This window comes from Cheilinus undulatus, linkage group 13, assembly GCF_018320785.1.
Source record: "Cheilinus undulatus linkage group 13, ASM1832078v1, whole genome shotgun sequence".
Classification (NCBI taxonomy): domain Eukaryota; kingdom Metazoa; phylum Chordata; class Actinopteri; order Labriformes; family Labridae; genus Cheilinus; species Cheilinus undulatus.
Window position 1 is genome coordinate 21,214,316 of NC_054877.1, and position 23,845 is coordinate 21,238,160.

At 40.1% G+C, this 23,845-nt stretch overlaps 1 protein-coding gene across 2 annotated transcripts; it reads right to left on the bottom strand.

The window, feature by feature from the left end:
* Positions 1–1,813: 1,813 nt before the first annotated feature.
* Positions 1,814–23,019, bottom strand: kctd1 (potassium channel tetramerization domain containing 1). Of its 2 annotated transcripts, none has more exons than XM_041803510.1 (5): positions 22,680–23,019; positions 13,299–13,477; positions 12,300–12,444; positions 8,640–8,945; positions 1,814–2,989 (listed from the first exon to the last, which is right to left on the bottom strand). In XM_041803510.1, the coding sequence occupies exons 1-5, from the start codon at positions 22,686–22,688 to the stop codon at positions 2,828–2,830; spliced, it is 801 nt and encodes a 266-aa protein (XP_041659444.1). In that variant the 5' UTR covers positions 22,689–23,019; the 3' UTR covers positions 1,814–2,827. The 2 variants fall into 2 exon arrangements, with proteins under 2 accessions (XP_041659444.1, XP_041659443.1); XM_041803509.1 differs by lacking the exon at positions 22,680–23,019 and adding an exon at positions 14,238–15,105.
* Positions 23,020–23,845: the final 826 nt, after the last annotated feature.

Sequence of the window (23,845 nt, forward strand, 5' to 3'; positions counted from 1 at the left end):
CATGTTGCAAACATTACAGACTATGCAACATTTCATAGAGAAAAAGGTCTGATGTCTTACCTGGGATATAGACCTGTTTTAGAAGTAGTTATGCAAACAGTGTCTCGCTTGAGCTGGTTAGCATTAGCTAAAACTAACATATCTTCACTAGCTATGTAGCTTTAAGTGAGCCACTGCTCAAAGAACTAGCCTACTTCTTAAATGGGTCTAGCTTTAGAAAACGTAGCATTATCTAACATAACTAACCTAGCTTAATATTCTTTAGCTTTAGCTATGTAGGTTATGTAGCTCCTTTTTCCATGTAACTAACATAGCTTCCTTAGCTTTAGATTTAGTTACATATACTAGTATATGGAACCTACAGAGCTTAGGTATCTAACATAGCAATTGGAGCTACTAGCTTTAGATTTCGCTATGCTAGCTATGTAACTATGTTTGCTATGTAGTTATGCTATCCATGTGGCTAATGGACTTTTGTTAGCTTTAGCCTTAGCTACTTTAGCTGCGTTAAAGTGTTTTCATAGAGGATGAGCTGATGACAAAACATAAAGCCAACAGTCAGCTAACAGGAAAAAAGTAGCTGACTGATGGTTTTTTGTTTTGTCATCAGGTTCTGCAGGTCAGGTTTATAACACTTACCTTAACTCTTTCACTAGCCTTAAACAGAAGTTTAATCCAATTTTATTTTGAAAGTTTTTCCTGTATTTTTTTTCTGACGGATGCAGTGTCCCACCATAGTGGTTTTCTACTCATTTGACACCACTCCAATGAGTAAAAAACAAAATTCTGCTAAAATTAGACCCCTCACAGACAATCAGGTACTACGTACAGTAAGGAAAGGCAGGTCTCCCCAGTAATACAAGTTTTATTGATTAAGATAGTCTCCAAACATCTAACAAATAATAATCCAACAGTAGCATGAAGGCGATTCAAACCTTTTATGTAACTCTCTTGCATCAGTCAAAAATAAATCTTGACTTCTTCCTGACCAGTCAAAACTGCTCACAGAAAGTATAAATTATCATTTATGAGTTTGTGGAAAATTTAATATAAAATTGCTGGAGGCTAGAGATTGAAATGATTAAATGTTAATTTGTTTAAAAAAAGACAATCCATCAATGATGTTTCTCCTCTTAACAGTTCAATCTTACATGTTTTTTTCCAAGTCTGAAGTCTCTGATTCTTTTCACTGAGCATTCCTGTGTTGCTACCCTGCTCCATGAAAATCTGCTAATTACACTGGCACTGAAAATACAATATTGTGATTAAAGCAAAGCATCTCTGTACAGCTCTCTCAGTTGCACCTCTAGCCTATGAGAATAACAGTCAGTCAGAAGAGAATCTAGGGCACAGAGGCCTGAAAGGGAGACATATAGCATAAACCGTAGATAGCCAAAGAAAGTGGAGATTCTGCCAAAAGGGATGAAGACAAGACGACAGGGCTCCGTGTGGGATTTCACTTTGTATTTTGGCCCTGCAGGGATATGTGGAAGCACAACTGACAGGACTTGCGTGGAGAAGTCGGCTCTATTCAATATAACTAAGTAAAGAATGGCCTGTGTAGTCACTGATGCACCAGCATAAATCCTCCAAGGTACAATCATGCCATTGTGAAGTAGCTTTACCTCTCTGGTTGTACAAAAGAACTACATAATGGTAAAGATTTTACTTTTTTGAGCAGATTCAGGATGTTTGAAACGAGCATAGACAGATGCGATATAAGAATTACATGCTTGAATGGGAGAGAGCCTGATATCAACGTAAAAACAGCCAGAAGACACAGTGACAACTTTAGTTGAGATTTATTTCACATTTTTGCTACATTCCTCTTTTCTCAAATCTAGGGAGCGTAGGTGGGTCAGTCATAGAAATTCTTTATATCCGACTTCATATTATCAACATGTGCTACAAGTAAAAGTGATCTCGGAGTGGGTAGTACAATAAGCTTTAATCTGTTCAGTCATGTCTGAGGCAACAAATCTGCTTTAAAAAGATTCAATGTAAAAAACACAAACACATATACAATGAAAATTTACAGGCCATGACTCGCAGGAAATTATGATCCAATCAAATAATTGTAAGAATTGTTTATACTCCCCAGTGAGGCAAATTGTGTGACTTTAACTTCCTAAATCATTGTATTTACTGTGTATAGAATGCTTTTATGTTTAAATGAGACTAATGTCAACTATAGTTTATGGCTAAATCCAATAAAATAACTTCCATCAAAGTAAAAAAAAAAAAACACTTCATTGGTATCACAATATTCAACATTATGTTAATTGTGAAAAAAGATGTTTTTCAAACAAATGTTTATGACAACTGAGACATTCTGTACTGTAAGCAACACATTAGTGACCTTTTATACAGCGAGGGATAGAAACAGACTTTTCCAATTAGCCAGTGAGGAAACAAAATCTAGTCACTGGTGACAAGCTATGCAACATAAATCAGCGATAAAAGCCTTTTTTTCAATTTATATGGGTATAATAGAAATCATATTCAACCTAATGTAGGCTCTAAGTTTTAAAACAAACTTTGCGTGGGGATCCAGCATATATAAATCCTTTTTAAATTGGCTCATGGGGGGCTAGACAATCACAAATGTCCTTGCAATCTCAAACTTATCCAATGTCCTGTATCTTCTTATGGCAAAAAATCTCCTGTTGCACCTCATTTTTTAATTCTCTAGATGGTTCTCAAGTTTAAGAAAACAAAAACATCAACAAGGAAACGAAGAAAAACAGAGTCCACAGAGCTCTGCAGCGTTGAAGCGTTTTGGCTGCCACAGAAAAAAAGTCTAGCACCTCCTGCTGTCGGGAGGTCTCTAGTCCAGCTGCTCCTGCTTTATCCTGTTTGAATTGGGTCCTCGCTGACTCGTCCTCCTCAGTTCCCTCCTCAGGACGTACTCGCTGAATTGGGACGAGTCCACACCTCCGCCGCAGGAACCGGCGATCTCGAAGCCGCGTTGTTGGAGACGCTCTAGAACCTAGGACAGGAGGAAGAGGAGAGAATGTAGAAGATGTTAGGATAATTTAACCTTGCAAAGCAGATGGATACACCTGTTTTCTTGTTTCTCACTGGTGAATCCATCTTGCAAAGCTCCCGTCTGAACCTTTTGGGCCTGGTCAGAAAGTGACAGGACCAATCAGTGATGAGGGGCAGTACTTTTGGGTGCGGCGGAGTTGTGACGTAAGAAAGCATCAGCAAGAGGCCGGTGCAATTATGGCGGAAAACATTAGCGTGGATGCTGCCAAAGCTCCAGTTTTATCAGAGCTTGATGTCATTTCTTCATTCATTTCTTCTGTGCACGCGCACCTTGGTCACGGCTATGTCACGTGTTTTGTTGCTCTGATTGGCCCATAAAGATGTGACAGACAGAATGTTCATCCAATCACCCTCCGTGATTTTTTCAAATCCTCTGCCCTTTCCCAAATGCTGTGTAGTGAAGGCTTCCCAGATGGATGTGTTGCACACATCCATCTGGTGTGTCAGGTTAAGGAGAACTAGCTTTGGCATAATTTTGTAGCACTATGGTGACTTTTTGGTGTTGAAGCTGACTTACAACGCCCTTTCTGAGGCTCTACTAGTCTCCATAAACTATGATTCTGAAAAAGTGATGTAACTTTTGACCTTTTGGGTACTTCTGTAAAACTGGAAAGCTCAGAAGCATCCTAACTTTTCTAGTTATACAGAGCCAAGTTATTCTAACATTGGAAACAGCTTTGGGAGTAAGCTGCAGCAACATACGGCCTGTGACGGGAATTTGGATGAGACTTCCACAAAACCAAGAGCCTCTCGTTTTGCCTCATTTTCATTGTTTCAGGGGTGTATATGTGTGTTTGTCAGCATGTGTGTGTAGCTGTTCCTCATCACGCAGCCTTGCAGACATCTACAGACGTGTCCGGGGGGCCTGTAGGATCACATTCCATCGAAGAGGCCCCGGGGAGCAGTGAGGCTTTCTCTCTGCCACTTGGCTCAGTGTGGACTGCTCAGCAAAACCCCCCTCCTCCCCTCGTTTTCTCCCCCAGCCCTCGGGCTCAAGCCTCCGCCAAAACTACAAAGGTCCCCCTACTGCTGGCAGCTCTCTCTGCCCCCCTCCCCTTCCTTCTCTGAAAACCCCCGCCCTGCCTCCATTAGCCGCAGATACAGCATCCACCGCCGGCGTGCTTTAATAACCAAACAGGATTATGGGCCCTGCCTGGGGACAACCTGCCAGGGAGCATGCTCACTCTCTTGCTTGCTCTCCACGACTCGCATACTTCACAGACGGGTTTGTTTGTGTGTTTTTTTGGGAGGGAGATGGAGATTTGACTTCCTCTGATGGAGACACGGTCCAAATCATTGTGAATCTTTTCAAAAATGCCTCTCTTCCATCTTTTATTTAGGCGTATCTGAGGATTCTACCATCAATGAATCAGTGGAATATCAATATATAAAGGGAAACATACATTAATGCCAAATACATGTGGATAAAAAATACATTTGGCATATAGAGGCTATCTTTTTAAAAGTCAGCTTAGTCTTAGTAGTATTGTTTTGCCTTGTCTTCACTTAACAAAAGATATGATCATGTAAAGGCTCTTAGAGACCCAGAAAAGTGACATCAAGTACATCGGTATTTAGCTCTTAAACAAAACTTGATCATACATCAATTTTTACCTTTTAGAAATACTTAATTTCATTGACTTTCTGGCCAATAAAATAAAGATTTGCAAAATTATCTAGAATTTATCTAACAGATCAAAAAAAAACAAAACAAAAAACACTTAAGTATGCCTTTATTTAATGTCACTTTTCCAACTTCACTTCATGTCATTAATAGAGAATGAACAGAAACTTCTGACATTTATGTCTTGATCAATTACTTTTCAAACTTAACTTTTAAAAGTCAGTTTAAGTTGAATGCTTTAACAGCTATCTCACTGACCCTTCAACAATCCTCGTCTACTTGAAGCTCCTGTCTTGAGTTTTAAGTTGCTCGTGAAACAAACTGAAATAAGGTTTGACACCTTCTTATGACCTAGAACAGCTGACAAAACCAGAGAGAAGACTTGTTATTTCTATAGTTATTTTATATCGCTGTCATCTTAAGTAAAATGGGAGTAGGTATCATTTCAGCCACAGAAACAGCCTTGTAAAATGTTTCCACTATTTTAACCCTTTAAAGGGCACTCATTGTAATACCTGTAAATACAAAATTTATGCCCTAGAATATTGTTGGACATCCAAGTACTTTTTACTTTTGTCTTTTCCTTTTTTTATTATTATTGTGAAAAGCAAGGTCAGCAAAGTCACCATATAAGGTTCATTGCCCATTTGTGGTAAAAAAAAGAATCCATATAATGTCTAATGAATATTTACTTGCACATTTTAAAGTTATTCAGTTACAAAATATTCATTTTCCAAGACATGGTGAGGTTGTCTTTAGATTCCAACTTCTTTTAGGGGCAAAACATGACTAGCTCCAGAATACTGTATAGGCAATAGTGGTAGAAACAGTATTATCTTACAATTCAAACAGGACACCTATAAATAGGGATGCACCGATCCACTTTTTTTCAGTTCTGATCTGATTCTGATAAATATGTGCCAATATCGATACTGATTCCGGTATATATATATATATATATATATTTTTTTTTTTTTAACTATTATTGTTGTTGGTATAATGTGTGAGGTTACATGAGGCTGTAGTAAACCACCCAGCTCCTCTAACTAAAAAGCAATAATAAAGAAAAAAAAGGACAAAAATGAATTGAACTTAAATGTATTCCAAACAAATTTATTTCAACTACAACTAAAAAATAAGTATCATTTTTTATGAACACGGGCTTGAAATCCCGGTCTGTAATGCTCTTTAATGAACCTCCTGCCACTAGAGACCGCTGTAGCTTCAGTTACTGGCCGCAGTCTTCCTCTCTGACCCTTCACTGGATGTAAACAGCGAGAAGCTCGGCGGTGACTAAGCTGTTAGCGTATAGTAGGAAGACCACGGTACGACAGTTTTCCAAAGTCGTAAATGGAAATAAAGTGGTATGTGGGCTGTCGAGGGTTAAGCTCACGTATGACTCCTCACCCAAAGTGAAAATATGCCAAATATCAAAGCAGGATATTAATCTGCAAAGAGGAACGAAGGCGGGCAACGCTAGCTCTCAATGCTAGCCACGCAGTAGAGAGTATTATCAGGCTAACATCACACCCACTCTTCTTTGTGTTCTCTCATCTTTAGACTAGTTTTGACTATTCTAAATATAGATTTATGTTTAATCGACTAGGTAATTATACCGCTAAGAACATCCCTAATAATAGCACAGTTACACACAGACTGTCTCATGTGTAGCTGCGGTGCGTTCATGGTCTACCACAAACTGTAGGATGGATTTGGATCAGTCACTTGGATCGGTGCCATCAGTCAGATATCCGATCTATTAATTACGTCCATATCAGACCCGATACCGATACTGGATCGGATCTGTCCCATCCCTATCTATAAATATATTAAATAACTGAAATTTTTTTTAGCAGTGATGACGCATAAGATCAAAATAAAACTGATTTATGCCATTTAAGTATAATAAAACTGTGACACTCTTGTAAAACTTACTACAAACACACAATTTCACTGTTTATGCCCTCATTTTTTCTTTTTAATTCCACCAGTACATATAAGACACAAAATATTACATTTCTAAATTAATTGATAGAAATAAGGCTCACAGTAAAGATAAAAACTGACATTAACCACATAAGTATAATAAAACTGTAAAAGGCTATAAAACTGACCAATAGTCACAACTATTTTACTATTTATACCTTGAAAATTGGAAAAGAAAAAAAAATAATAATAAATTTACCACTGGATCACTCTTTAATTTTTAGAAACCTGTGGCAACATCCAACTACACTATAGAGTACTGTTATCCTACATTATAATAACCTGGCATGCCAGATGGATGTGTTTCACACATCCATCTAGAAAACCTTCAATATTAAGCGTTTGGGAAAGGGCAGAGGCTTTGAAAAAATTCGTAGTGTAATTGGAGGAACGTACTGTCTGTCACATCTTTATGGGCCAATCAGAGCAACAAAACACGTGACGAAGCCGCAACTGAGGTGCGCAGCTACCAAGGAACAACGTGAACCATGGTGACATGTCAGTACACGACTTTTGTCATTTTTGAAAAGAAAACAACTGACTGCTGTTCTTTATTCTTCTTTTAATGAAGAAATGTCAAGTTCTGATAAAACTGGCGCTTTAGCAGCATCCATGCTAAGCTCTTCTGCCATAATTGCACTGGCGTCTTGTTGCTGCTTGCTTACATCACAACTCTGCCGCCTGAAAGTACTGCCCCTTGTCACTGATTGATCCTGTCACTTTCAAACCAGGCCCAAACGGTTCAGACAGGAGCTTTGGAAGACAGATTCGCCAGTGAGGAACAAGGAAATGGGCATATCCATCTGCTTTGCAAGGTTAACATTAAAATGAGTTATCTGCCAATAAAATACCCTTAGTATAGCCTGCTAGATAAAATGGCCATATATCTTATTATAGACAACATTTTACACCCCTAAAGGGGCATGTGTCCAAATGTGGTGCCTCTATTTTTCAAGCTAAAATTTCAGTAATTGCTAGAAATACTACACAAGAAAAACCTATCATGACATTTAGTACTACAATTCACCTTTAAAATGTGCAAGTAGCATCAACTTATCATAGTTAGTTTTGATTTTAGGGCCATTTGTTTGGGTCAAAAAGAGATGTAAAGCAGCATTTCTCAAGTTCTGGAGAACACAGGAAGTTTGAGATGCTCTGGGCCATTACCGATAGGTTGAATGGTGTGATGTCACTTTCTCACTGATCTCCACTGATTGGCAGAGAAAAATCATTCTAGTTCTACTGTATCACAGAGTGTTAGGGGGAAACCATGAAGGAAGTTGATCAAAGTGACTATAAATGGTTCTTTGCCCTATAAAGGGTTAAATGAGCAAGACTAAGTCAGCTGGGATCGATGGACTTGCTTTCTTCACATGGGGTCGCCAAAGCCAACACAAAAACAGAGGAGGTATAAGTTTTACTGCGTCCTTATCTGATCCCTTTCTCTTGCTGTCACTTAGTATCCTCATTCATGGGGCTTTCCACTTTGACTCAAAATTCAAACCAGCCCTCCACATACTATGTTACAATCCTCTATGAATAAATGTATTTCCTTCGTTGATCGGAGCTAAAGGCCACAAAGTAAATGACCTACAGTTTTTAGACCACAAGTTTTTCCCTGAGTTGCAAATGGATTTTAAAACTAACTATCCATATTTCTGCAGCCTTCCCTCAAAATCATTATTCAGGTCAGGCTACAGAAAAGTAAAGATAGTGGTGGACTTGTGTAATGATGGCTTGCTAAATTGATGCTTTGATGAACTCATCAAAGGGCTCATTTTTTCTGTGAGGCTGTTCTTGTGATTCGTTTGGATTAAAAAAAAAGAGGTTTTGAATCAGAGAACTCTAAATATCTACAGAATTAGATCAGATATAAAAGGCTGACTGAACAGATGATCACCTTGTTAAACTCTTGGGCTTTCTATTCAAATGAAATTAAAGAGGAATAAAATGACAAGATGGAAACAGATGCTTCCTTTACCTGCACAGAGTTGAGGTGGCAATATCCATTCAGAGGGAAGCGGATGACGTGCGTGGAGTCGTGGTTCCAGCCGGCGTTCACAGAGTTGCACATGACGTCGCCAATTTCGGGGAACACGTCTTCGATCAGGGCTTTGTCTCCGCTGAGCGTGATCCTCTCACCAAGGTCAGGTGCAACACGTACCACAAGACATTCGCAGGGGCATGACACCCGGCCCAGCTCCTGGTCCTGACGCCAGCGTTCCATCTCAGCCAGCATAGGCTGCAACTGGAAGTACCGCGCCTCTTCATACAGCAGACTGTAGTCCTGAAGGATGAAGAGAGAGATCTTTAGAACTATGGGAAATTCTGTAGAACATAAGAAGTGTTGTTTGGTGTGGGGTTCTTTTAATGTGAAGTTGAACTTCACCAGCCTAATATTCTTCTATCAAAACCAAAGATCAGGGTTTGAGGATCCAGGAGGCCTGACGGTTTAAGACATAGCTCATGTAATACTATGGCACTCTAATGCCTCCCTTTCCAACAGTAACATCAAATCTTGATGTTGCTTTTCTTGCTTTCAATTATGCAATAAACTTTCTGATATTTTCAAGGTAAATGGTATGTGTAAAATTGTTCACCCAGACTTCATTCGGAGTTGTTCTGGTAGTCCCCTGGTAAAATATCTGTGTTAGGTCATTGTGATTCTGCGTAGGAACACAGCATAAAATATTCAGCAAAATCATCCACAGGCAAGCAGGCAGAGGGGATGATGCTTATATCACATGACCGATCAGCAACCAGTGTGATCACTGGTACTTAATGCAGCCCTAATGCAGTGTCCTGTTGCTCATTGTGAGTTGCATCTACTAACACGCTCGTCTAGAAGTTCTGAGGTTTTCAGGAAATTTTTGGCAGGTACACATGCTAAAACGTCCTCAGTTTCAGCTCTGTTACATTTTCAATACATAACTTTATAGAGAAAATGTCAACACATTAAATAATTAGTGTGTAGATATCAGGCCTGTTAGATTCAATGCATGTATCACCATAAATTTAGATCCATAATTAGCGCATTACATTTTTTTACCCACGACAATTGCAGCACACTTTGGTTAAGCCACTGTAACGTCGATGTAAAATAAGTTCACTACTGCTCCTACATGTCTAATTTCACTTAAAAAAATTAAAAGACAGCTCAGTGGATGAAGCAAAGGTCATCTGGACCTTGCAATAGCAAACATTTAACTTTGACTATGCCCTTATTTTCTTTTCAGTCCATAACAAGCTCCTTTTTCCATGGTTAAGTTCATATCATAATCTTCCATCGACCCAAAGTACCTTATTTTCTTTCAAAAAAAAAACAGGTTAAAGATGGGGTCTAGCACCCTTTAAGACAAAATTGAAAAAAAAAGAACCAAAGCTCTTTGAATGCAAAATACTGAAATTCCAAAATGTGACACAAAAGGACATTAATCATGATTAAAAATTGTAATCATTTGGTTGCCCTAGTGGATATGAATTTAAAGTCAGGACATTTGTGTTTGGTAGATTTTCTTTGTTGTAACAATGCTTCTTGGCAATAAATCTTATACTGTTGGAAAGCCTTTTAATTTCCCATTTAAATGGTGAAACATCTGTAAGGGACATTCGTCTGTGGGGTGAGCAGCAGAGCTGAGTATGTGGGTTGTGCCAGTGAAAAATTTGCCAAATCATCTCTCCCTGCCAATACCAAACAGTTTATTCTGCCACTGACACTTGTTTGGTGGATTGGATGATTGAACTCTGAAGAAACAAGACATATTGGCAATTTAACAATCTATTCATTAAACAAAAAGGAGCCTCAGTAGCATGTGCGAGAACTACACACAGCCACAACAGCCTGGCACCTCCTCCTCACACACTGCTGTGGGATGGCATCCCGTTCTTCAACCAGCATTTGTTGCAAGTTGGCAATTTGACACATTGTCAAATTGCCAATATTTCTTGTTTATTCAGAATTCAATCAGCCAATCTACCAAACAAGAGTCAATAAGCTGTTTGGCATTGGGAGAGAAGATTTGGCAAACTTTTCATGGATGCAACCCTCATACTCAGCTCTGCTGCTCATCCCACAAATGTCCCTTACAAATGTGGCACCATTTAAAAGGGAAACAGGCTTTCTAACGGTACAAGATTTATTGCCAGGAAGCATTGTTAAAACAAAAACAAAAATCTACCAAACACAAGTTTTCTTTTCAAGATGTACAGACCAAGTAGAAAAACATTTCAAAATAAGCATGAGAAAATTATCCAAATCTTACTCGGGGGTCAACACTTGAAACAAAACAAAATGAAGAAAAATTCCAAAATAATTTGTATTGTATTGATATGAGACACATTTAAATCTGTTGTATGTTTAATATTTTTTATATGCAGCTAACAAGTTGTGGGAAGCTTTTATAAATAGCAGCCCTAAGCTGACATGCATTAAAAATTTGTATTTTAATCTATTTTTCTATGATAAATAATTTCCAGTTGTTTTCTTGAGATATTAACTTCTTTCCAATGCTATCTCAAGAGAATAAAAATGATTTTACTGTGACTACAAGATCATTCTTGATATCGTGAGAAAACAACTGAAATTAGCTTCTTGTTACAGAATATTACAGTTACATTAAATATATGGATGCATGTAGTCCAAGGGCTTCTGTATCATCTCTTTTTAAAATTGTATTTTGTAAACCCAACAAAATCATTTCACGTGTCGTTATACATCCTGTAATTTTAAGGTGGACTAAGCTAATTTGCAGGTATTAACAGTCAAATGTAGCATCATTCATCTTGCCATACTAGAGAGCAAAATATCCCATAATAGAATCCCTTTCAGGTCTTGATTTCCTCCTAATGCTGATCTCCACTGAAAAATGCAACAACAACAAAGAAGTCTGAAAACCGCTCTTCTGCATGAGCGAGCGATAAACCACAGCGAAGACACCATTCAGCAAAAATTAGAAAAAAACTCCTGAGTAGAGGAGATGTAGTGCGACATGTAACACAGGGCTGTGTGGGGTAGAGGAGCAGATCCTTTACCCGCAGGACTGCAGGGCCTGAATTGCAACAACACATCCCACTTTTTTCCTCATGAACCTCAAATTTAAAAAAAAAAAGCTAACATGGCCTCAGCTTGAACTTGAGCCTGTCTTTTGTCTTTGCTTATTTTAGCTGACATACTTTTCCACTGATTGAGTCACAGTGTGGACAGTCCATCAGATAATGTGGGTTTTGTTTTCTCCTGGGGCTAGTTAAGTAATTACTGACTAAATGACACATAAAGTAAAAAAAAAAAAAAAAAAATAGGAATTTTAGCGTGTCACATTCAGTGAGACTCACCCTGGATGGACAGTTGGCACGACAACATAGAGCACCAAAAACATGTGGCGCCACAGGATTTATTTATTTGTCCTGATGCAAGATTATTGTTCTCCTGACATATCTCTGAAGAATCTGTAGCCAGAGGGGATCAAACTGAACCTCATGATGAGTAAATGCATTACAGTTGAGCCTTGTATTTAGGCTCCAGCATGGGAACTGTTTTTTAAAGGGGGCCTCAGTGACCAAAGGCATTTAACATTCATTGTGTGTGCTAAGTTGCTGACTGGCTGATGGGACTTTACAGTTTGTGGGATGGACATGCACTCACTTTGAAGTCGTCTGGGATGAGGAGCTTGGACGTCCTGAGGAAGTTGAGGATGTAGCGGAACATGTGTCCATCCCTGTCAATGAAGTAGTGCTGCTTCAGGCTGTCCAGGACTATGGGCTCTGTGCCATCAAAGAGACGACCGATTCTACCCACAGAGAGGGGAGGGGGAGGAAGAGGATGGGGGGGAAACATGACAAACATTAACAATTTCATGATTTGTGCATGCTTGGGTTTGTAACATGAGTCGTGAGTTAATGAGTTTCTGTTTCTTGCACCTTGTCAAGTGAGATGGGGGGGTAGGCAAAAATTACACAGTGAAAGAAGAGCATGTGCAGAGGGATGTGACTCACTGTTGAGCTCTGAAATGTTTTTCACACCTTCACACAGATATGCACACAGTAGAGCGAGAGGAAGGAAAGAAAGAAAGAAAGAAAGAAAGAAAGAAAGAAAGAAAGGATTAAAAAGCAGAGGTGGTCTGAGGAGGTCAGGGCCAGCTGGTTGCCGGTTGCCTGAGGCCGGATGCCAGTCACCCTCGGGCCTCGGCCCTGGGGCGACAGTTCAGCCTCCCGGCCTCCAGATGGCCCCACGCCCTTTGGCCCTTTACTGCTGCTGTGACATCTGTCAGAATAACCAAGTTGCCTTTGTCTGTCTGTGCTCTGCATTCTGCACTCCAAGCTCCTGCAAATTGTTTACCACTCAAAAATAACTGTAGGCTTTTTTTGATGAATCCAGAAACATCTGATCATGCATTCTTTAAAAACTGGAAACTTTTCAGCTTCCCCGCCGAGTGCATCCACAAGATATTTTTGTGATTTGAGGAGATGTGACATTTGTCTGTTTAATGTCACAGGATGACATTCTGTTGCTGATAAACACTTCTGACTTGTACAGAAACTAAATCTTCCTTTTCACTAGAGAAATCCAGCAAGCAAGCATTTTCCTTCACACTATATCTGCAATAAATACTTAAAATACAGATGCACGGTAGTGGTGACTCACCGGGATTCAGGGAATTTCGTTAAGGTGGCCAGACTGCTGGTGTACATGTGTCCGCCCACATCAATGTGCACAGGGGCGTTGGACTTGGTGAGCTGTGCAGGTGTGGGGATGCCCTGGTTACTCAAGGGAGACACTGGTGACCGTGTGATCATGGGTCTGGACATGCTGGACCGATTATCCTGTAAGACAAAGCAGAGGGACAAAAAATAGCTTTTTAAAAGGGTAAAATAGATGGGAAATGGTAGTTTTTTTCTCCCTACTGATCAAGCAATACAACCATAGAGGATCTAATAATTGAGATTTATAAAATCCAATTCTGGAAAAATAATTAGAACAATTTCAACATTTCTCTCCTCAATGAGGAGTCAAAAGATAGATTTTACTTAGCTGCAAGTTCAGAGCAGCCTGACCTTGACCTGAATGTTGCCACAATCCACAAGCATCCACTCCTGTGGGCCATAATCTCCAAAACCAAATTAATTTGGAGCATCAATCTCACAGTCTTGGAGAATGAGCAATAATGACTCTTGATTTGAATACTGTAATAGGATTTGGAGAAATTGTCTCCTGTTAACCTACAAACACCATTAGCAGACGACTGTGTGAGCTCTCAGATGAAAATTACTTTAACCCCCCATCAAAAAAGTTTCATAGGAGGAGAGAAGAGGAGGAAATACATGGGAGGAAAAACACCATCGCCTCACACACGTCGCACAACTGTAGACTAAATCTGAAAACAAAGGATGGTAAACGAAAAAGAGGATGGTGCGTGCGTAATGCTTTAAAACGTGACATTTACGGACATATTCACACAGAGGATTCAATAAAATCGTAAAGTGTCTGTCGAATCGTTCCTGTGAAAGTAGCACCTCAACCCCACGCTCTGACTCTCATTTCTCTCATTTATCTCCATAATAAAATCGGACTTTACGCGTTTACCTGCGCCGGCATCACTGTGTTTGGAGAGGAAGTCACCGAATGGTCATTCTGCTTGAGAGACGCAGCGGGCACCGGCTCTCCTCGGACTGCAAACATGAGTGAGGAGGGCTCCCTGCACTCCGGCGCTCGGATCGGGAGCCGTTTGAGGGTCGCGTGCACCGACTCATCCACGGAACTGATTGGACGCGGTCGTTTCCTCGCTTTCTGATGCGTTAAGTCCATGATGTCCGTTTCGTCCATTACGGCGCAGACTTTGGAGATATTTTTCTTCCTTTTTTGACTCCCAGCACACACCTGCGAGACGTGGAGAGGCGTGAAAAAGCGAGCACCGGAGGAAGAGCGGCGCCGTGGCTGTCACACGGAGCAGCGTCTTTGCAATGGCTGGGAGAAGTCAAAGCCCCCGACAACATTAGCATTGTAGCGCCCGCGGCTCTTCTGGGCTGTCGCTGTTTCAGTGGCAGGTATGAGTGTCGCATTTTCAGAATTTAACTAATCCTGCCTGACTGGGAGAGGGAAAAAAAAAAGATCATGTTGTTATCGAGTCGGGGTTAAAGGCGCACATCTGGACCTGTCACATCTGGCCTTTGCTCTTTTGCAGCAGTGTTTGTGCGCGCGGTCACACTGCTCCAGATGTTCATTGTTCAGCTGCACGCTTCTTCAGAAAATAACAGAGCCACAAAGTTCAGGGGAAAGGACCCAAACGGTGACCAACCCACTCATCCACCTGGACAAAAAAATGGCCCCTTAATATCCTCCACCCCCTAACACACTCACACAACAGTCTTAAGCTCATGCAGACCAGGTTTTTAAAAATCATTTGCCACATTTATGAATTTTTAACACTATGCATATCTCACCACATACTAATTATAACCCACACGGAAGCTCATATATAATGTTTCTGATTTTAAAGCTCCTGTGAGGAGTTTTTCAAACATGATGGAACTAGCAGAATTCAGTACTAGTCTCTGTATGGCAGGCAAAAGCAGACAAACCAGAAGCAACAACACTATTTCTATTTGGTAGTTTTTAACTTATGTCATAGGGGGCGTGTCAGATTGATTCACAGTATGCTGCCTGAACAGCCTTTACTTACAATTTTATTTTTACCATGAAGTTCCCCACTAATTGAATTTTTTGTGCTCTTAAAAGAGGGATTAAAAAACAAACAAACAAAAAAGCCTACATAAATGGGACGAAACCAGCAAAGGGGTATGAGGTTTGTCAGCAGGGGTTGCCAAAAACAATACATACTGAAGTTTCTCCCAACAGGAGCTTTAAAGTCCCTGCAAAGTGGTTTACAAAATCTGTATTTTAGGTTTGTTGTATGACATGCCACTGTGTTATGAACCACCAGGCCGAATTGTAGTCATGAAAAACATTTCTTAGTTTATAAAATTGAACTTCAAAATCATGAAAAATGCGGCAGTAATATCTGGTGTGGGCGTGTCTGTTGAATGAGCTGCAGCCACGGCCACTCATGAGACATATGACCCTCTCAAATTAGAAAGAAAAGCTTCTGATCAGAGCACAGCTGCCTGGATCTGTACCAGAGCAGAGAGACACAAGCTGGGGATTGAAATTACTGTTTTCTGCTACAAATCGTTAGGATTTTAATGACCTGTAGGCCACCATGGCTGATAGATTTGGGAAGTTTACCTCACAGTGAACAAAAACACAGCATGTAGCTGGCTGTTAACTTTCAATGAAGGCAGTGACATCAGCTAACAACAGAGTGCACTGAGATGAACTACTCTATGATTTTTTTATCATTGCAATGGAGTTGGGGGGGGGGGGGGGGGGCAAATTACCCAAAAAGATCGGTGATGTCATGGGCTCAGATTTTTGCCCTGCCTAAATATAACCAAAATAGGAATGGAACTCTCTAATGCTCTAAATAAAAACTCAGTCACACATAGATCTCAATGTTTTCACATGTTTACAGCAACTTTGTTCCAACATATCTAGCATGTTAAGACACAGAGTCGGGATTTTACTTAACAGACACTTTAAGCACTACTTATATGATCTTCTTGATCAGTGTCTTATTTGTTTTGCTCCTAACAAGCATCAGAGTTACTATACCAGTAAAGATGAATATCAAAATCCAGCACCAACACATCCAATATCATACCAGATCACAAGACAGATTTCGGTGCTTCACTTCCATTCCCTGCCACCCAAACACGATCCCTGTCACTCCAAAGGAGGCACAAAATATGTTGTATGAAGAAGTACTTTTATGCTCTGTTGGCACCTTATTTCTAAATTATTTACAATAGCGAGATAGCTTTTATTCCTCAGCTGACTTTTAAAACATTTTCTCTTAAAAGTATCGATTCAGACACTCCTTAGGCATGGCAACTTTTAAAAAGTATTTATTTTGTACTGTCAGAAAAAAACAAAACATATGATACCCAACCCTATATATCAGTGATCATCAACTCAGCAGGCCCCCAAACGCTCTCCAACCAGCCCCCAAAAGGTGACTAAATTCAGACAAGTAAATATGATGCATGATAAACATGTACTTATTGGTCCAGTCCTGATTAAATTTGTGGATTTTCTGTGTCACTTTTTCACTTCAGGCTCCTGGAGAGTGTGATTTTCCTGCCTGAGAATCAAAACCAGTTTCCTCCATTGGTTTTTCACCAATCAGGACGCATCCAGCATAAAACGTCAAACCTAGTCAGGGACAACATGAAGGCCTAGAAATATGTAGCACAAGTATTTCGATTACCCAAAGGCAACAAGGACTGATCTCATGGTTAATACTTAAAAAGTACAATTCATTTTGTAGAATAAATACAAGCTCTTATACAAACTTATGTTATTTGGACCAAAATATTAATCTTATTTTACATAATTTGAAACTCTGGCACCTGTCAAGAAAAATTTGGCCCTCATAGAAATGCATTTGGTGACCCTGGCCTGTACTATATAAAGACCATAGTGTGTATAAACCATCACCAGCATTAAACTAATAACACCACAGAGTACAAAACCAAACCACAACATGTCCAATTGCTGTTAAAACTCCTGCCACAGCACTCTCCTGGGCTGTTTTTTTCTTTGCACATAAAATGCAGGGAATCCACAAATTTTAATAACATTCAGATTAAAATTAATTAGTTCAACCACTGGCCTTAAAACATCCACACTCCTGCTTCTCATTGGCAGTGTGAGTTTCACACCTAGATACCCAATTAGCAATTAAGCTTGCCTTTGAGTGCAGGGCCTCCAATGCGGGTATGTGATCCTGGTCTGATTTGCATGCCGCTTGTGCACGCGCTGATAAGCGCAGGCAGCAGCCATACATAGTTTTAAAATTCAACTCCAGAATCCCTCGCAGAAGGCAAAGGGGCCTGCGGGGCATGAGAGAGAGAAATCACATGGCTGCTCTTCAAAAGGGGACCTGTGTAAGGCAGCCGGCAAAGTGCGTGGGATCACACTCAGAATGCAGGTAATTTGTTCCCTGACTAATTTGTGGAGATGGTGCTGTGTGTGTGTGTAGAGAGAGAGAGAGTGTGTGCCTGTGGAGAGTAAGTTCTGAAAACAGCTTGGGTGGAATTGGATTTCCTCAAAGCCTTGTCATCGCAAAGGTGGATTGAGTGTAAAATCTGTGAGGCATTATGGAAAATTGCAGGAGAGAGAAGAGAGGGTGAAAGAGGAATGGGTGGCTGGGTGGGAGGTAGAAGGGGGAATAAGCTCTGAGCCTTTATCACAAAATCACTCTGAGTTGTTTGAAGTGAAGATACATGTGTAGTGGGCCTTTAATTTCTGTTGACTGCTTCAAGGACAAGGTCAAAGCTCGCCACATTCTCAGAATCCTGAGTGCATCTTCCACACGCATCCTTCTACCTGTTGCATTCTGCTACAATAGTCTCCCATGTGCTGCTGTTTGTAGGCATTTTCCCAAAGTCTCCAGCCTTTGAGACGTGTTTTTGCTCACAGCTTGTATAATTTATCTGCACCACAGTGTGCGCAAACAATCTAAAACAGGCACTAAGGATCAAAACTTAAATACTTGGGCTGCTCTTCTTATTTTCCCTCCTTGATACAGATTCATTTAATGCTTTTGGCCAAAGCTATCACTGTAGTATCTTCTTTATCTTGAGGAAAACATGCTGCAGCTCTCTTTACATCTTTAGTCATCTTAACTTCAGAACAAGTGCATGTTTGCTCTGTAGTTATCAAACATCAGCAACAAACTTGGGCTCAACATCAGCAACAAACTAGCTTTCAATTTTTGCCATCCCACAATGCAGCTCTTCACTGTTTCGACATATCGCACAAGACACAATTAGCATTTCAGATCAGAGCATTAACATTCAGTTTGGAGGCAGTCAGACTGGTATTTACATAATCTGGATGGGTTGTCTCTTGCTTTGTGGCCCAAGGGCATTTGTTGCAAATGTCCACACACAGACAACTACAGAGTTAAGGTTAACTTCAGTCACTGTGGGGCTGTTATGTGACTGTTGGCACCAGATGGCCCGGGTTAATATTGGAGGTTAGGGGTCTGCTTGGGTGTACACAAGCAACACAAAATCTATACTAATTCAATACTTTTTCTCTTTTAGAGTTTCAAGTTCTGTCTGGTAAAAAATAACCTTTTCTTTTTCTTTTCCTTTTTTTTTTTCTTTAAGCACAGTGATTTAAAGTGCAGGGCAGTTTTTCTCAACTGGCGTAGCCTGAGGACCCAAACCACCTGCCTAATGAGGAATCCTGACCTAAATTTCTAAATAATTTCAACCACTCAAACTTATCTGATGAAAACTGTGAGAGGGGTCTGGCCATACATCTCTGACGGCCATGTTCACAGACTCATCATCTGAGACACTGCATATCTCGGAAAGGAGGTGCCATAATTTGCAGGTACAACAGTTTCGGAGTGGCTGGCTTTAGCTTTGTTAGCTTTTGCTAAAGCTAACAAGGCTACTCTAGCTATGTAATTAAGGTTACTACAAAAGCCAATGCAGGTATGATAGCTTTAGCAACATGAGCTTTAGCAAACGTAACTAAAGCTTACAGCTATTTAGATAATGTCCCTACATAGTTTACGTAGCTACTTTGTGAGCTTAGCTTTGGCTGTACTTGCTATGTAGCTATGTTATCTATAGCTAAGTTAGCTTCAGCAATGTGAGCTTTGGCAAACGTCGCTAAAGCCAACGCAGATAACACAGATATGTGGCATTTTAAGGCTGCTTTGTGAGCCTCACTTTAGCTACCTTATCTACAGAACTACACATCTAATGGACCTATGTAAGTAATGCTGGCTGCATTAGAAAGTTGTAATGGAGGACAAGCTTTTTTTACTGTAAGCCAACTGTTTGCTGGCTTTATTAAATGTTTTGTAATTTGGTAAGGTTTTTAACTTTTAAAGACCCTGTAAAGTGAAAATAAATCTGTATTTAGGTTTGTACTATGATAGGTCACTGTGTTATGACCCCTCAGGTCAAATTTCAGTAAAATGAAACATCTCCAAGTTTATAAAATTAAGCTTCAAAATCAAAAAATGAGGCTGTAAATTTACCTCACAATGAACTAAAAAAACAGCATTTAACTGACTGTTAACTTTAAATAAAGGCAGTGACATCAGCTAACAACAGGCTATAGAGTTGAACTGCTCTGTGACTTTATATTGTAGTGTTAGAGAGGTGGGGTCATTCCACATATTTGCCCCGCCCACATGAAACCAAGCCAGAAAAGAGGTGAAAACTTTGTTACGGTATAAATCCAAAATTCAGTCACATGTAGATCTCAGTGTTTTCACGTGTTTACAGCAACCATATTCCAACACATCTAGAATGTCAAGACACAAATTTTGGATTTCACTTTACAGGGTCTTTAACTTTTGATATACTACCCATTACATTAACCTGTAACTGTGAACGCAAGTTAAATCCAATTTTTTAAATTTTTTAAGGAAGTTTTTTAAGTCCAAGTTTTAGCGTGTATTTCTGTTCTGTGATATCTCTAATGAACTATGAGAGTGGCCATCAGAGATGAATAGTCTGCTGCCAGACTCTTCAAAATGTTGCAGTTTGGACCTAGATTAGAACAGAAGGTGATTGAATGAGGAGACGGCACAAAACAAACATGTTTAAATCACCTGCCCTGAGATGACTTGCATGAAGACGTTTTATTTTACTCAGTTTCCCATGATGGCATGCACTTTTCCGTTGACATCTGGAGAAATGAACACATTGTCATGGTGAAGCCAGTGCTGTTATTCCAGGAAAGTGAGATAAAAAGCCTAGATCTCAATAAAACAACCAACATTTACTTATGAGGGCAAAATGGAGTAAAATATGTCCACTGAGGACTTTCATACATCACAAAGTTTCTGCCACAACTTTTATTTTTCTGTGACCCATTGAAAACAGCTTTGTGACCCACTTGTGGGTACTGACTTACCAGTTACCAGGCACCAAACAACTGTTTTATTCTTTGTTTTTAATTACCAAAAATTGACAGTAAATTCCTGGACACTGTCTAAACCAGCTGTTCTCAACTTGTGGGTCTGGATCCAAAGTGGTTTTCAGTGGGTGGCTCCTCAGGCTAGAAGAGTTGAGATACAAAGTCTTAACTGCACTGCTCTCCTTTTTTGCTCATTAAAAATACTAAATGAATGTTTTTTTTAAAGCTCCCATTGTATTCAATATTATTGGTAAGTAAACTAACAAAGATTGTAAAAGATTTTAAAACTCGTGGTATTAACAAGTATTGAAAATTGCTGACAACCTTCATACTATGGATGTGATGCCATCTTTGCTTTGCATATGTTGATGTATGTCCTTAGATGGCTCTGTAAAGACTACAAGTAAGAAACATTCATAGCTGCATTTGAAAGATTTTTTTTTTCTGTTTCTGAGCTATGAGAATTTTCTTTTCGCTGGATTTTTGGTTTCAGATCTGTGTTTGAGAATCAACAGCATCATAGAGTGAGAAAGCTCAAACAAAGCAGTCCAAGCTGATAGAAAGTTTTAGATTTGACATCCAAGTGATTCTGGCAGTGTTATACATAATACATGAAAATTCCCTGAGTTTTATTCTAAAGTGAGGCTACACTAGCGTCATACTTTTCAGAGTTCTAAAGCAGCAGTATGACCTCACAGATGAGGAAGTGTGAGCGGTGTTAGAGCTGCTCACTAGCAGACTCTGAACTGTCCCAGGAGGTTACAGGAGAGTCAAATATTAAATATGACCACAGTAATACCATCCAAGATGCTCGAGCATGGCACATAAAGCTCCTTTAAACTTAAAACTAATGTTGGAGTTTTAAACTTGTGAGTTGAACTAACTTTCTTTTAGCATTTTAAATGTTTTCTTGCAAAGCATAGTGACTGAAGTGCAGGGAGACTGAGGATCAGATGTACTGATGCTGTAAAGTGAAGCACTGATAGTATGCTTTTGTAAACACAGCGCCATCAAGTGACCACTCCAGACAAGCCAACATCTCAATCTCACATTATCATTCTGTTTATTCAAAAGCAAACTGGTGAAACATTGTGATGGCTTTCATAACAGGTTAACTTAATATTGAGGGCTTTGACTGTTCACATGTTAGATTTGATAAACATCTTTTAAAGTCTAAATTCTCTGAGTGCAGTGAAGAAGATTTAAATAACCAAATGTGTGCATAACCGGGATGGTCTGAACTTTACAAGCATTAGTGGGTGTTTATTCAAAAGTGCTCGTTCTCTTGGATAGAAATAGATCCACATTGTGACTTAGAAAACTATATTTGCCGATTCTCTTCCGGACCTTGAGAGTGCTTTACGCACGGCGCGGTCACGGAAAGAAGAGCGGGCACAAAAAAAGCTCCCAATTTGGGCTCCGTTTACATAAATATGACTCCCCTAACACGATCAGGGCTTGTGTTAAAAGATGATTCACAAATTCTGCCCTGACGTTTGTAAAAAGGTACATCCTGTCTTACGGAATACGAAAAACGCCTGCGGCAAAATTACTCCACAATGGCGTCTTTCATTAGAAGATCTGGGGCAGCCAGCAGGAAATAGGACTGCTCCACGACAAAACTCACTTAAAGAAATGTAAATACCGACGAGAAATGTTGGTTTGAGTAAGTTATGAGCAAGTTTACACAGCAACAGCGACCCAGGAACGGCGGTGTTGGTCGCAGCTGAAACGCGCCAGGAGCGAATTCACACGGTGGACAAGTATTGCGTTCACTCGACAAGATCGCAGTCTAATCCGCTTTTCGATTCGACCAGATGTAACCAAAGCCTCGTGGATTGAACCCACGCGTAAACATGTGTACAGTAACTACGGAACAATAGCCAGGAAGTGGTTAAAGATTTTTTAAAGAACTGTACCGCTCGAATCGCTTGGCACATGCGTAAAAGCTGCTGCGCCTCAATGTCCCAGTCCATCCAGCCACGAAAATAAAAGCAAACAGAATAAATCTCCACTTACCTGAAACATAGAGCGGCATAAAGTATCTTTTTGGGCACCTTTTCCCTCCGATTTGCCCCCCGATCTGCCTCTCTTCCTACACCAGTGAGAAATGCAATAGCTTGGCTAAGGTAGACAGAACAAAATACAGAGAATACTTGCTCCAGGGCTCCGAAACCCCTCAAGGCAAAGATCAGGATACAATTAGCTCATGTCTCTGCCCCAGTCTAAACCAATCTGCAGAATAAAACTCCGAGCAAAGGAACAGATCACAGCAAGCAGCACTGCCGGAGTCTTTGTTGAGTTTATGTTTTTATAAAATCAAATAAAGAAATCTCCTTTTTTCCTGCATTTACAACACCCTCACTCCTCCTGCCTCCAACTTGCCTCTTGCCTCCCTCTCGCAGAGGAGCTGATTTTAATCGTTATGATTAGTTTTGATGTAACGTTCCCTCGGGCGATTGCTACAAATGGATGGAGTGTTTCTTTGCCAGGGAGGAAAAGCAGCAGATGATGATAATTATATAGATTGTTGGTGGAGTCCTTTGATTCCTTTTTTTATACTCCAAACATCTACCCTAACTAGTCTGCGCCTTTACCACGCTGCATGTGCATCTCACAACTTGCTGATTAGCTTGGAATCAACTTATTAAATTAATGCAATGTGCTTAATGAAATTCCCACTCGGTAGTTTCTCCCCTTCTCTAATCTTTTCAGTCTCTTTCCTCCCTTTGGACAGCCTCCAAATGACGTCGTTGTATAAATAAGCACTTGCAGCTTGCCTTGCCCCAATCAAGTCTGAATCAGTGCCCGAGGCTGATGCGCGAGCTCATTTCAAATGTTCAACCATGCATGATTTCAGGAAGATTGAGGCACTTCTGAGGCTTTTACATTCACTTTGGGGATGCAGACTGGAAAGGAATTACACGTTCAAAGTGTTTCCTTTTGTAGAATTCCTTTACGTGAACGTACTATTATTCCCTCTGAGTCAGGAGTGCTGTTTTTGTGCACATCTGGACATAGAATTGACAGTTTCCCTCTACATTCTCACTACTTTCCCTCACGCCATGCACAGAGGAGTTTGCCGCTCTTGCGCCCCCTACTGTAGAGAGCGCAGAGTGCATGGGCAGCAGCTATGGAGGAAAACCAACTTGGCCATGATATTGTAACACAACCCAACTTTAAAA

Excerpts from the sequence above, each read along its gene's own strand:
- kctd1 (XM_041803509.1), bottom strand. The coding sequence starts at position 14,477 with ATGGACGAAACGGACATCATGGACTTAACGCATCAGAAAGCGAGGAAA. Across the intron at positions 12,445-13,298 it reads ACGAAATTCCCTGAATCCCG|AATCGGTCGTCTCTTTGATG; the intron begins GTGAGTCACCAC and ends CTCTGTGGGTAG. Across the intron at positions 2,990-8,639 it reads GCCACCTCAACTCTGTGCAG|GTTCTAGAGCGTCTCCAACA; the intron begins GTAAAGGAAGCA and ends CTCCTGTCCTAG.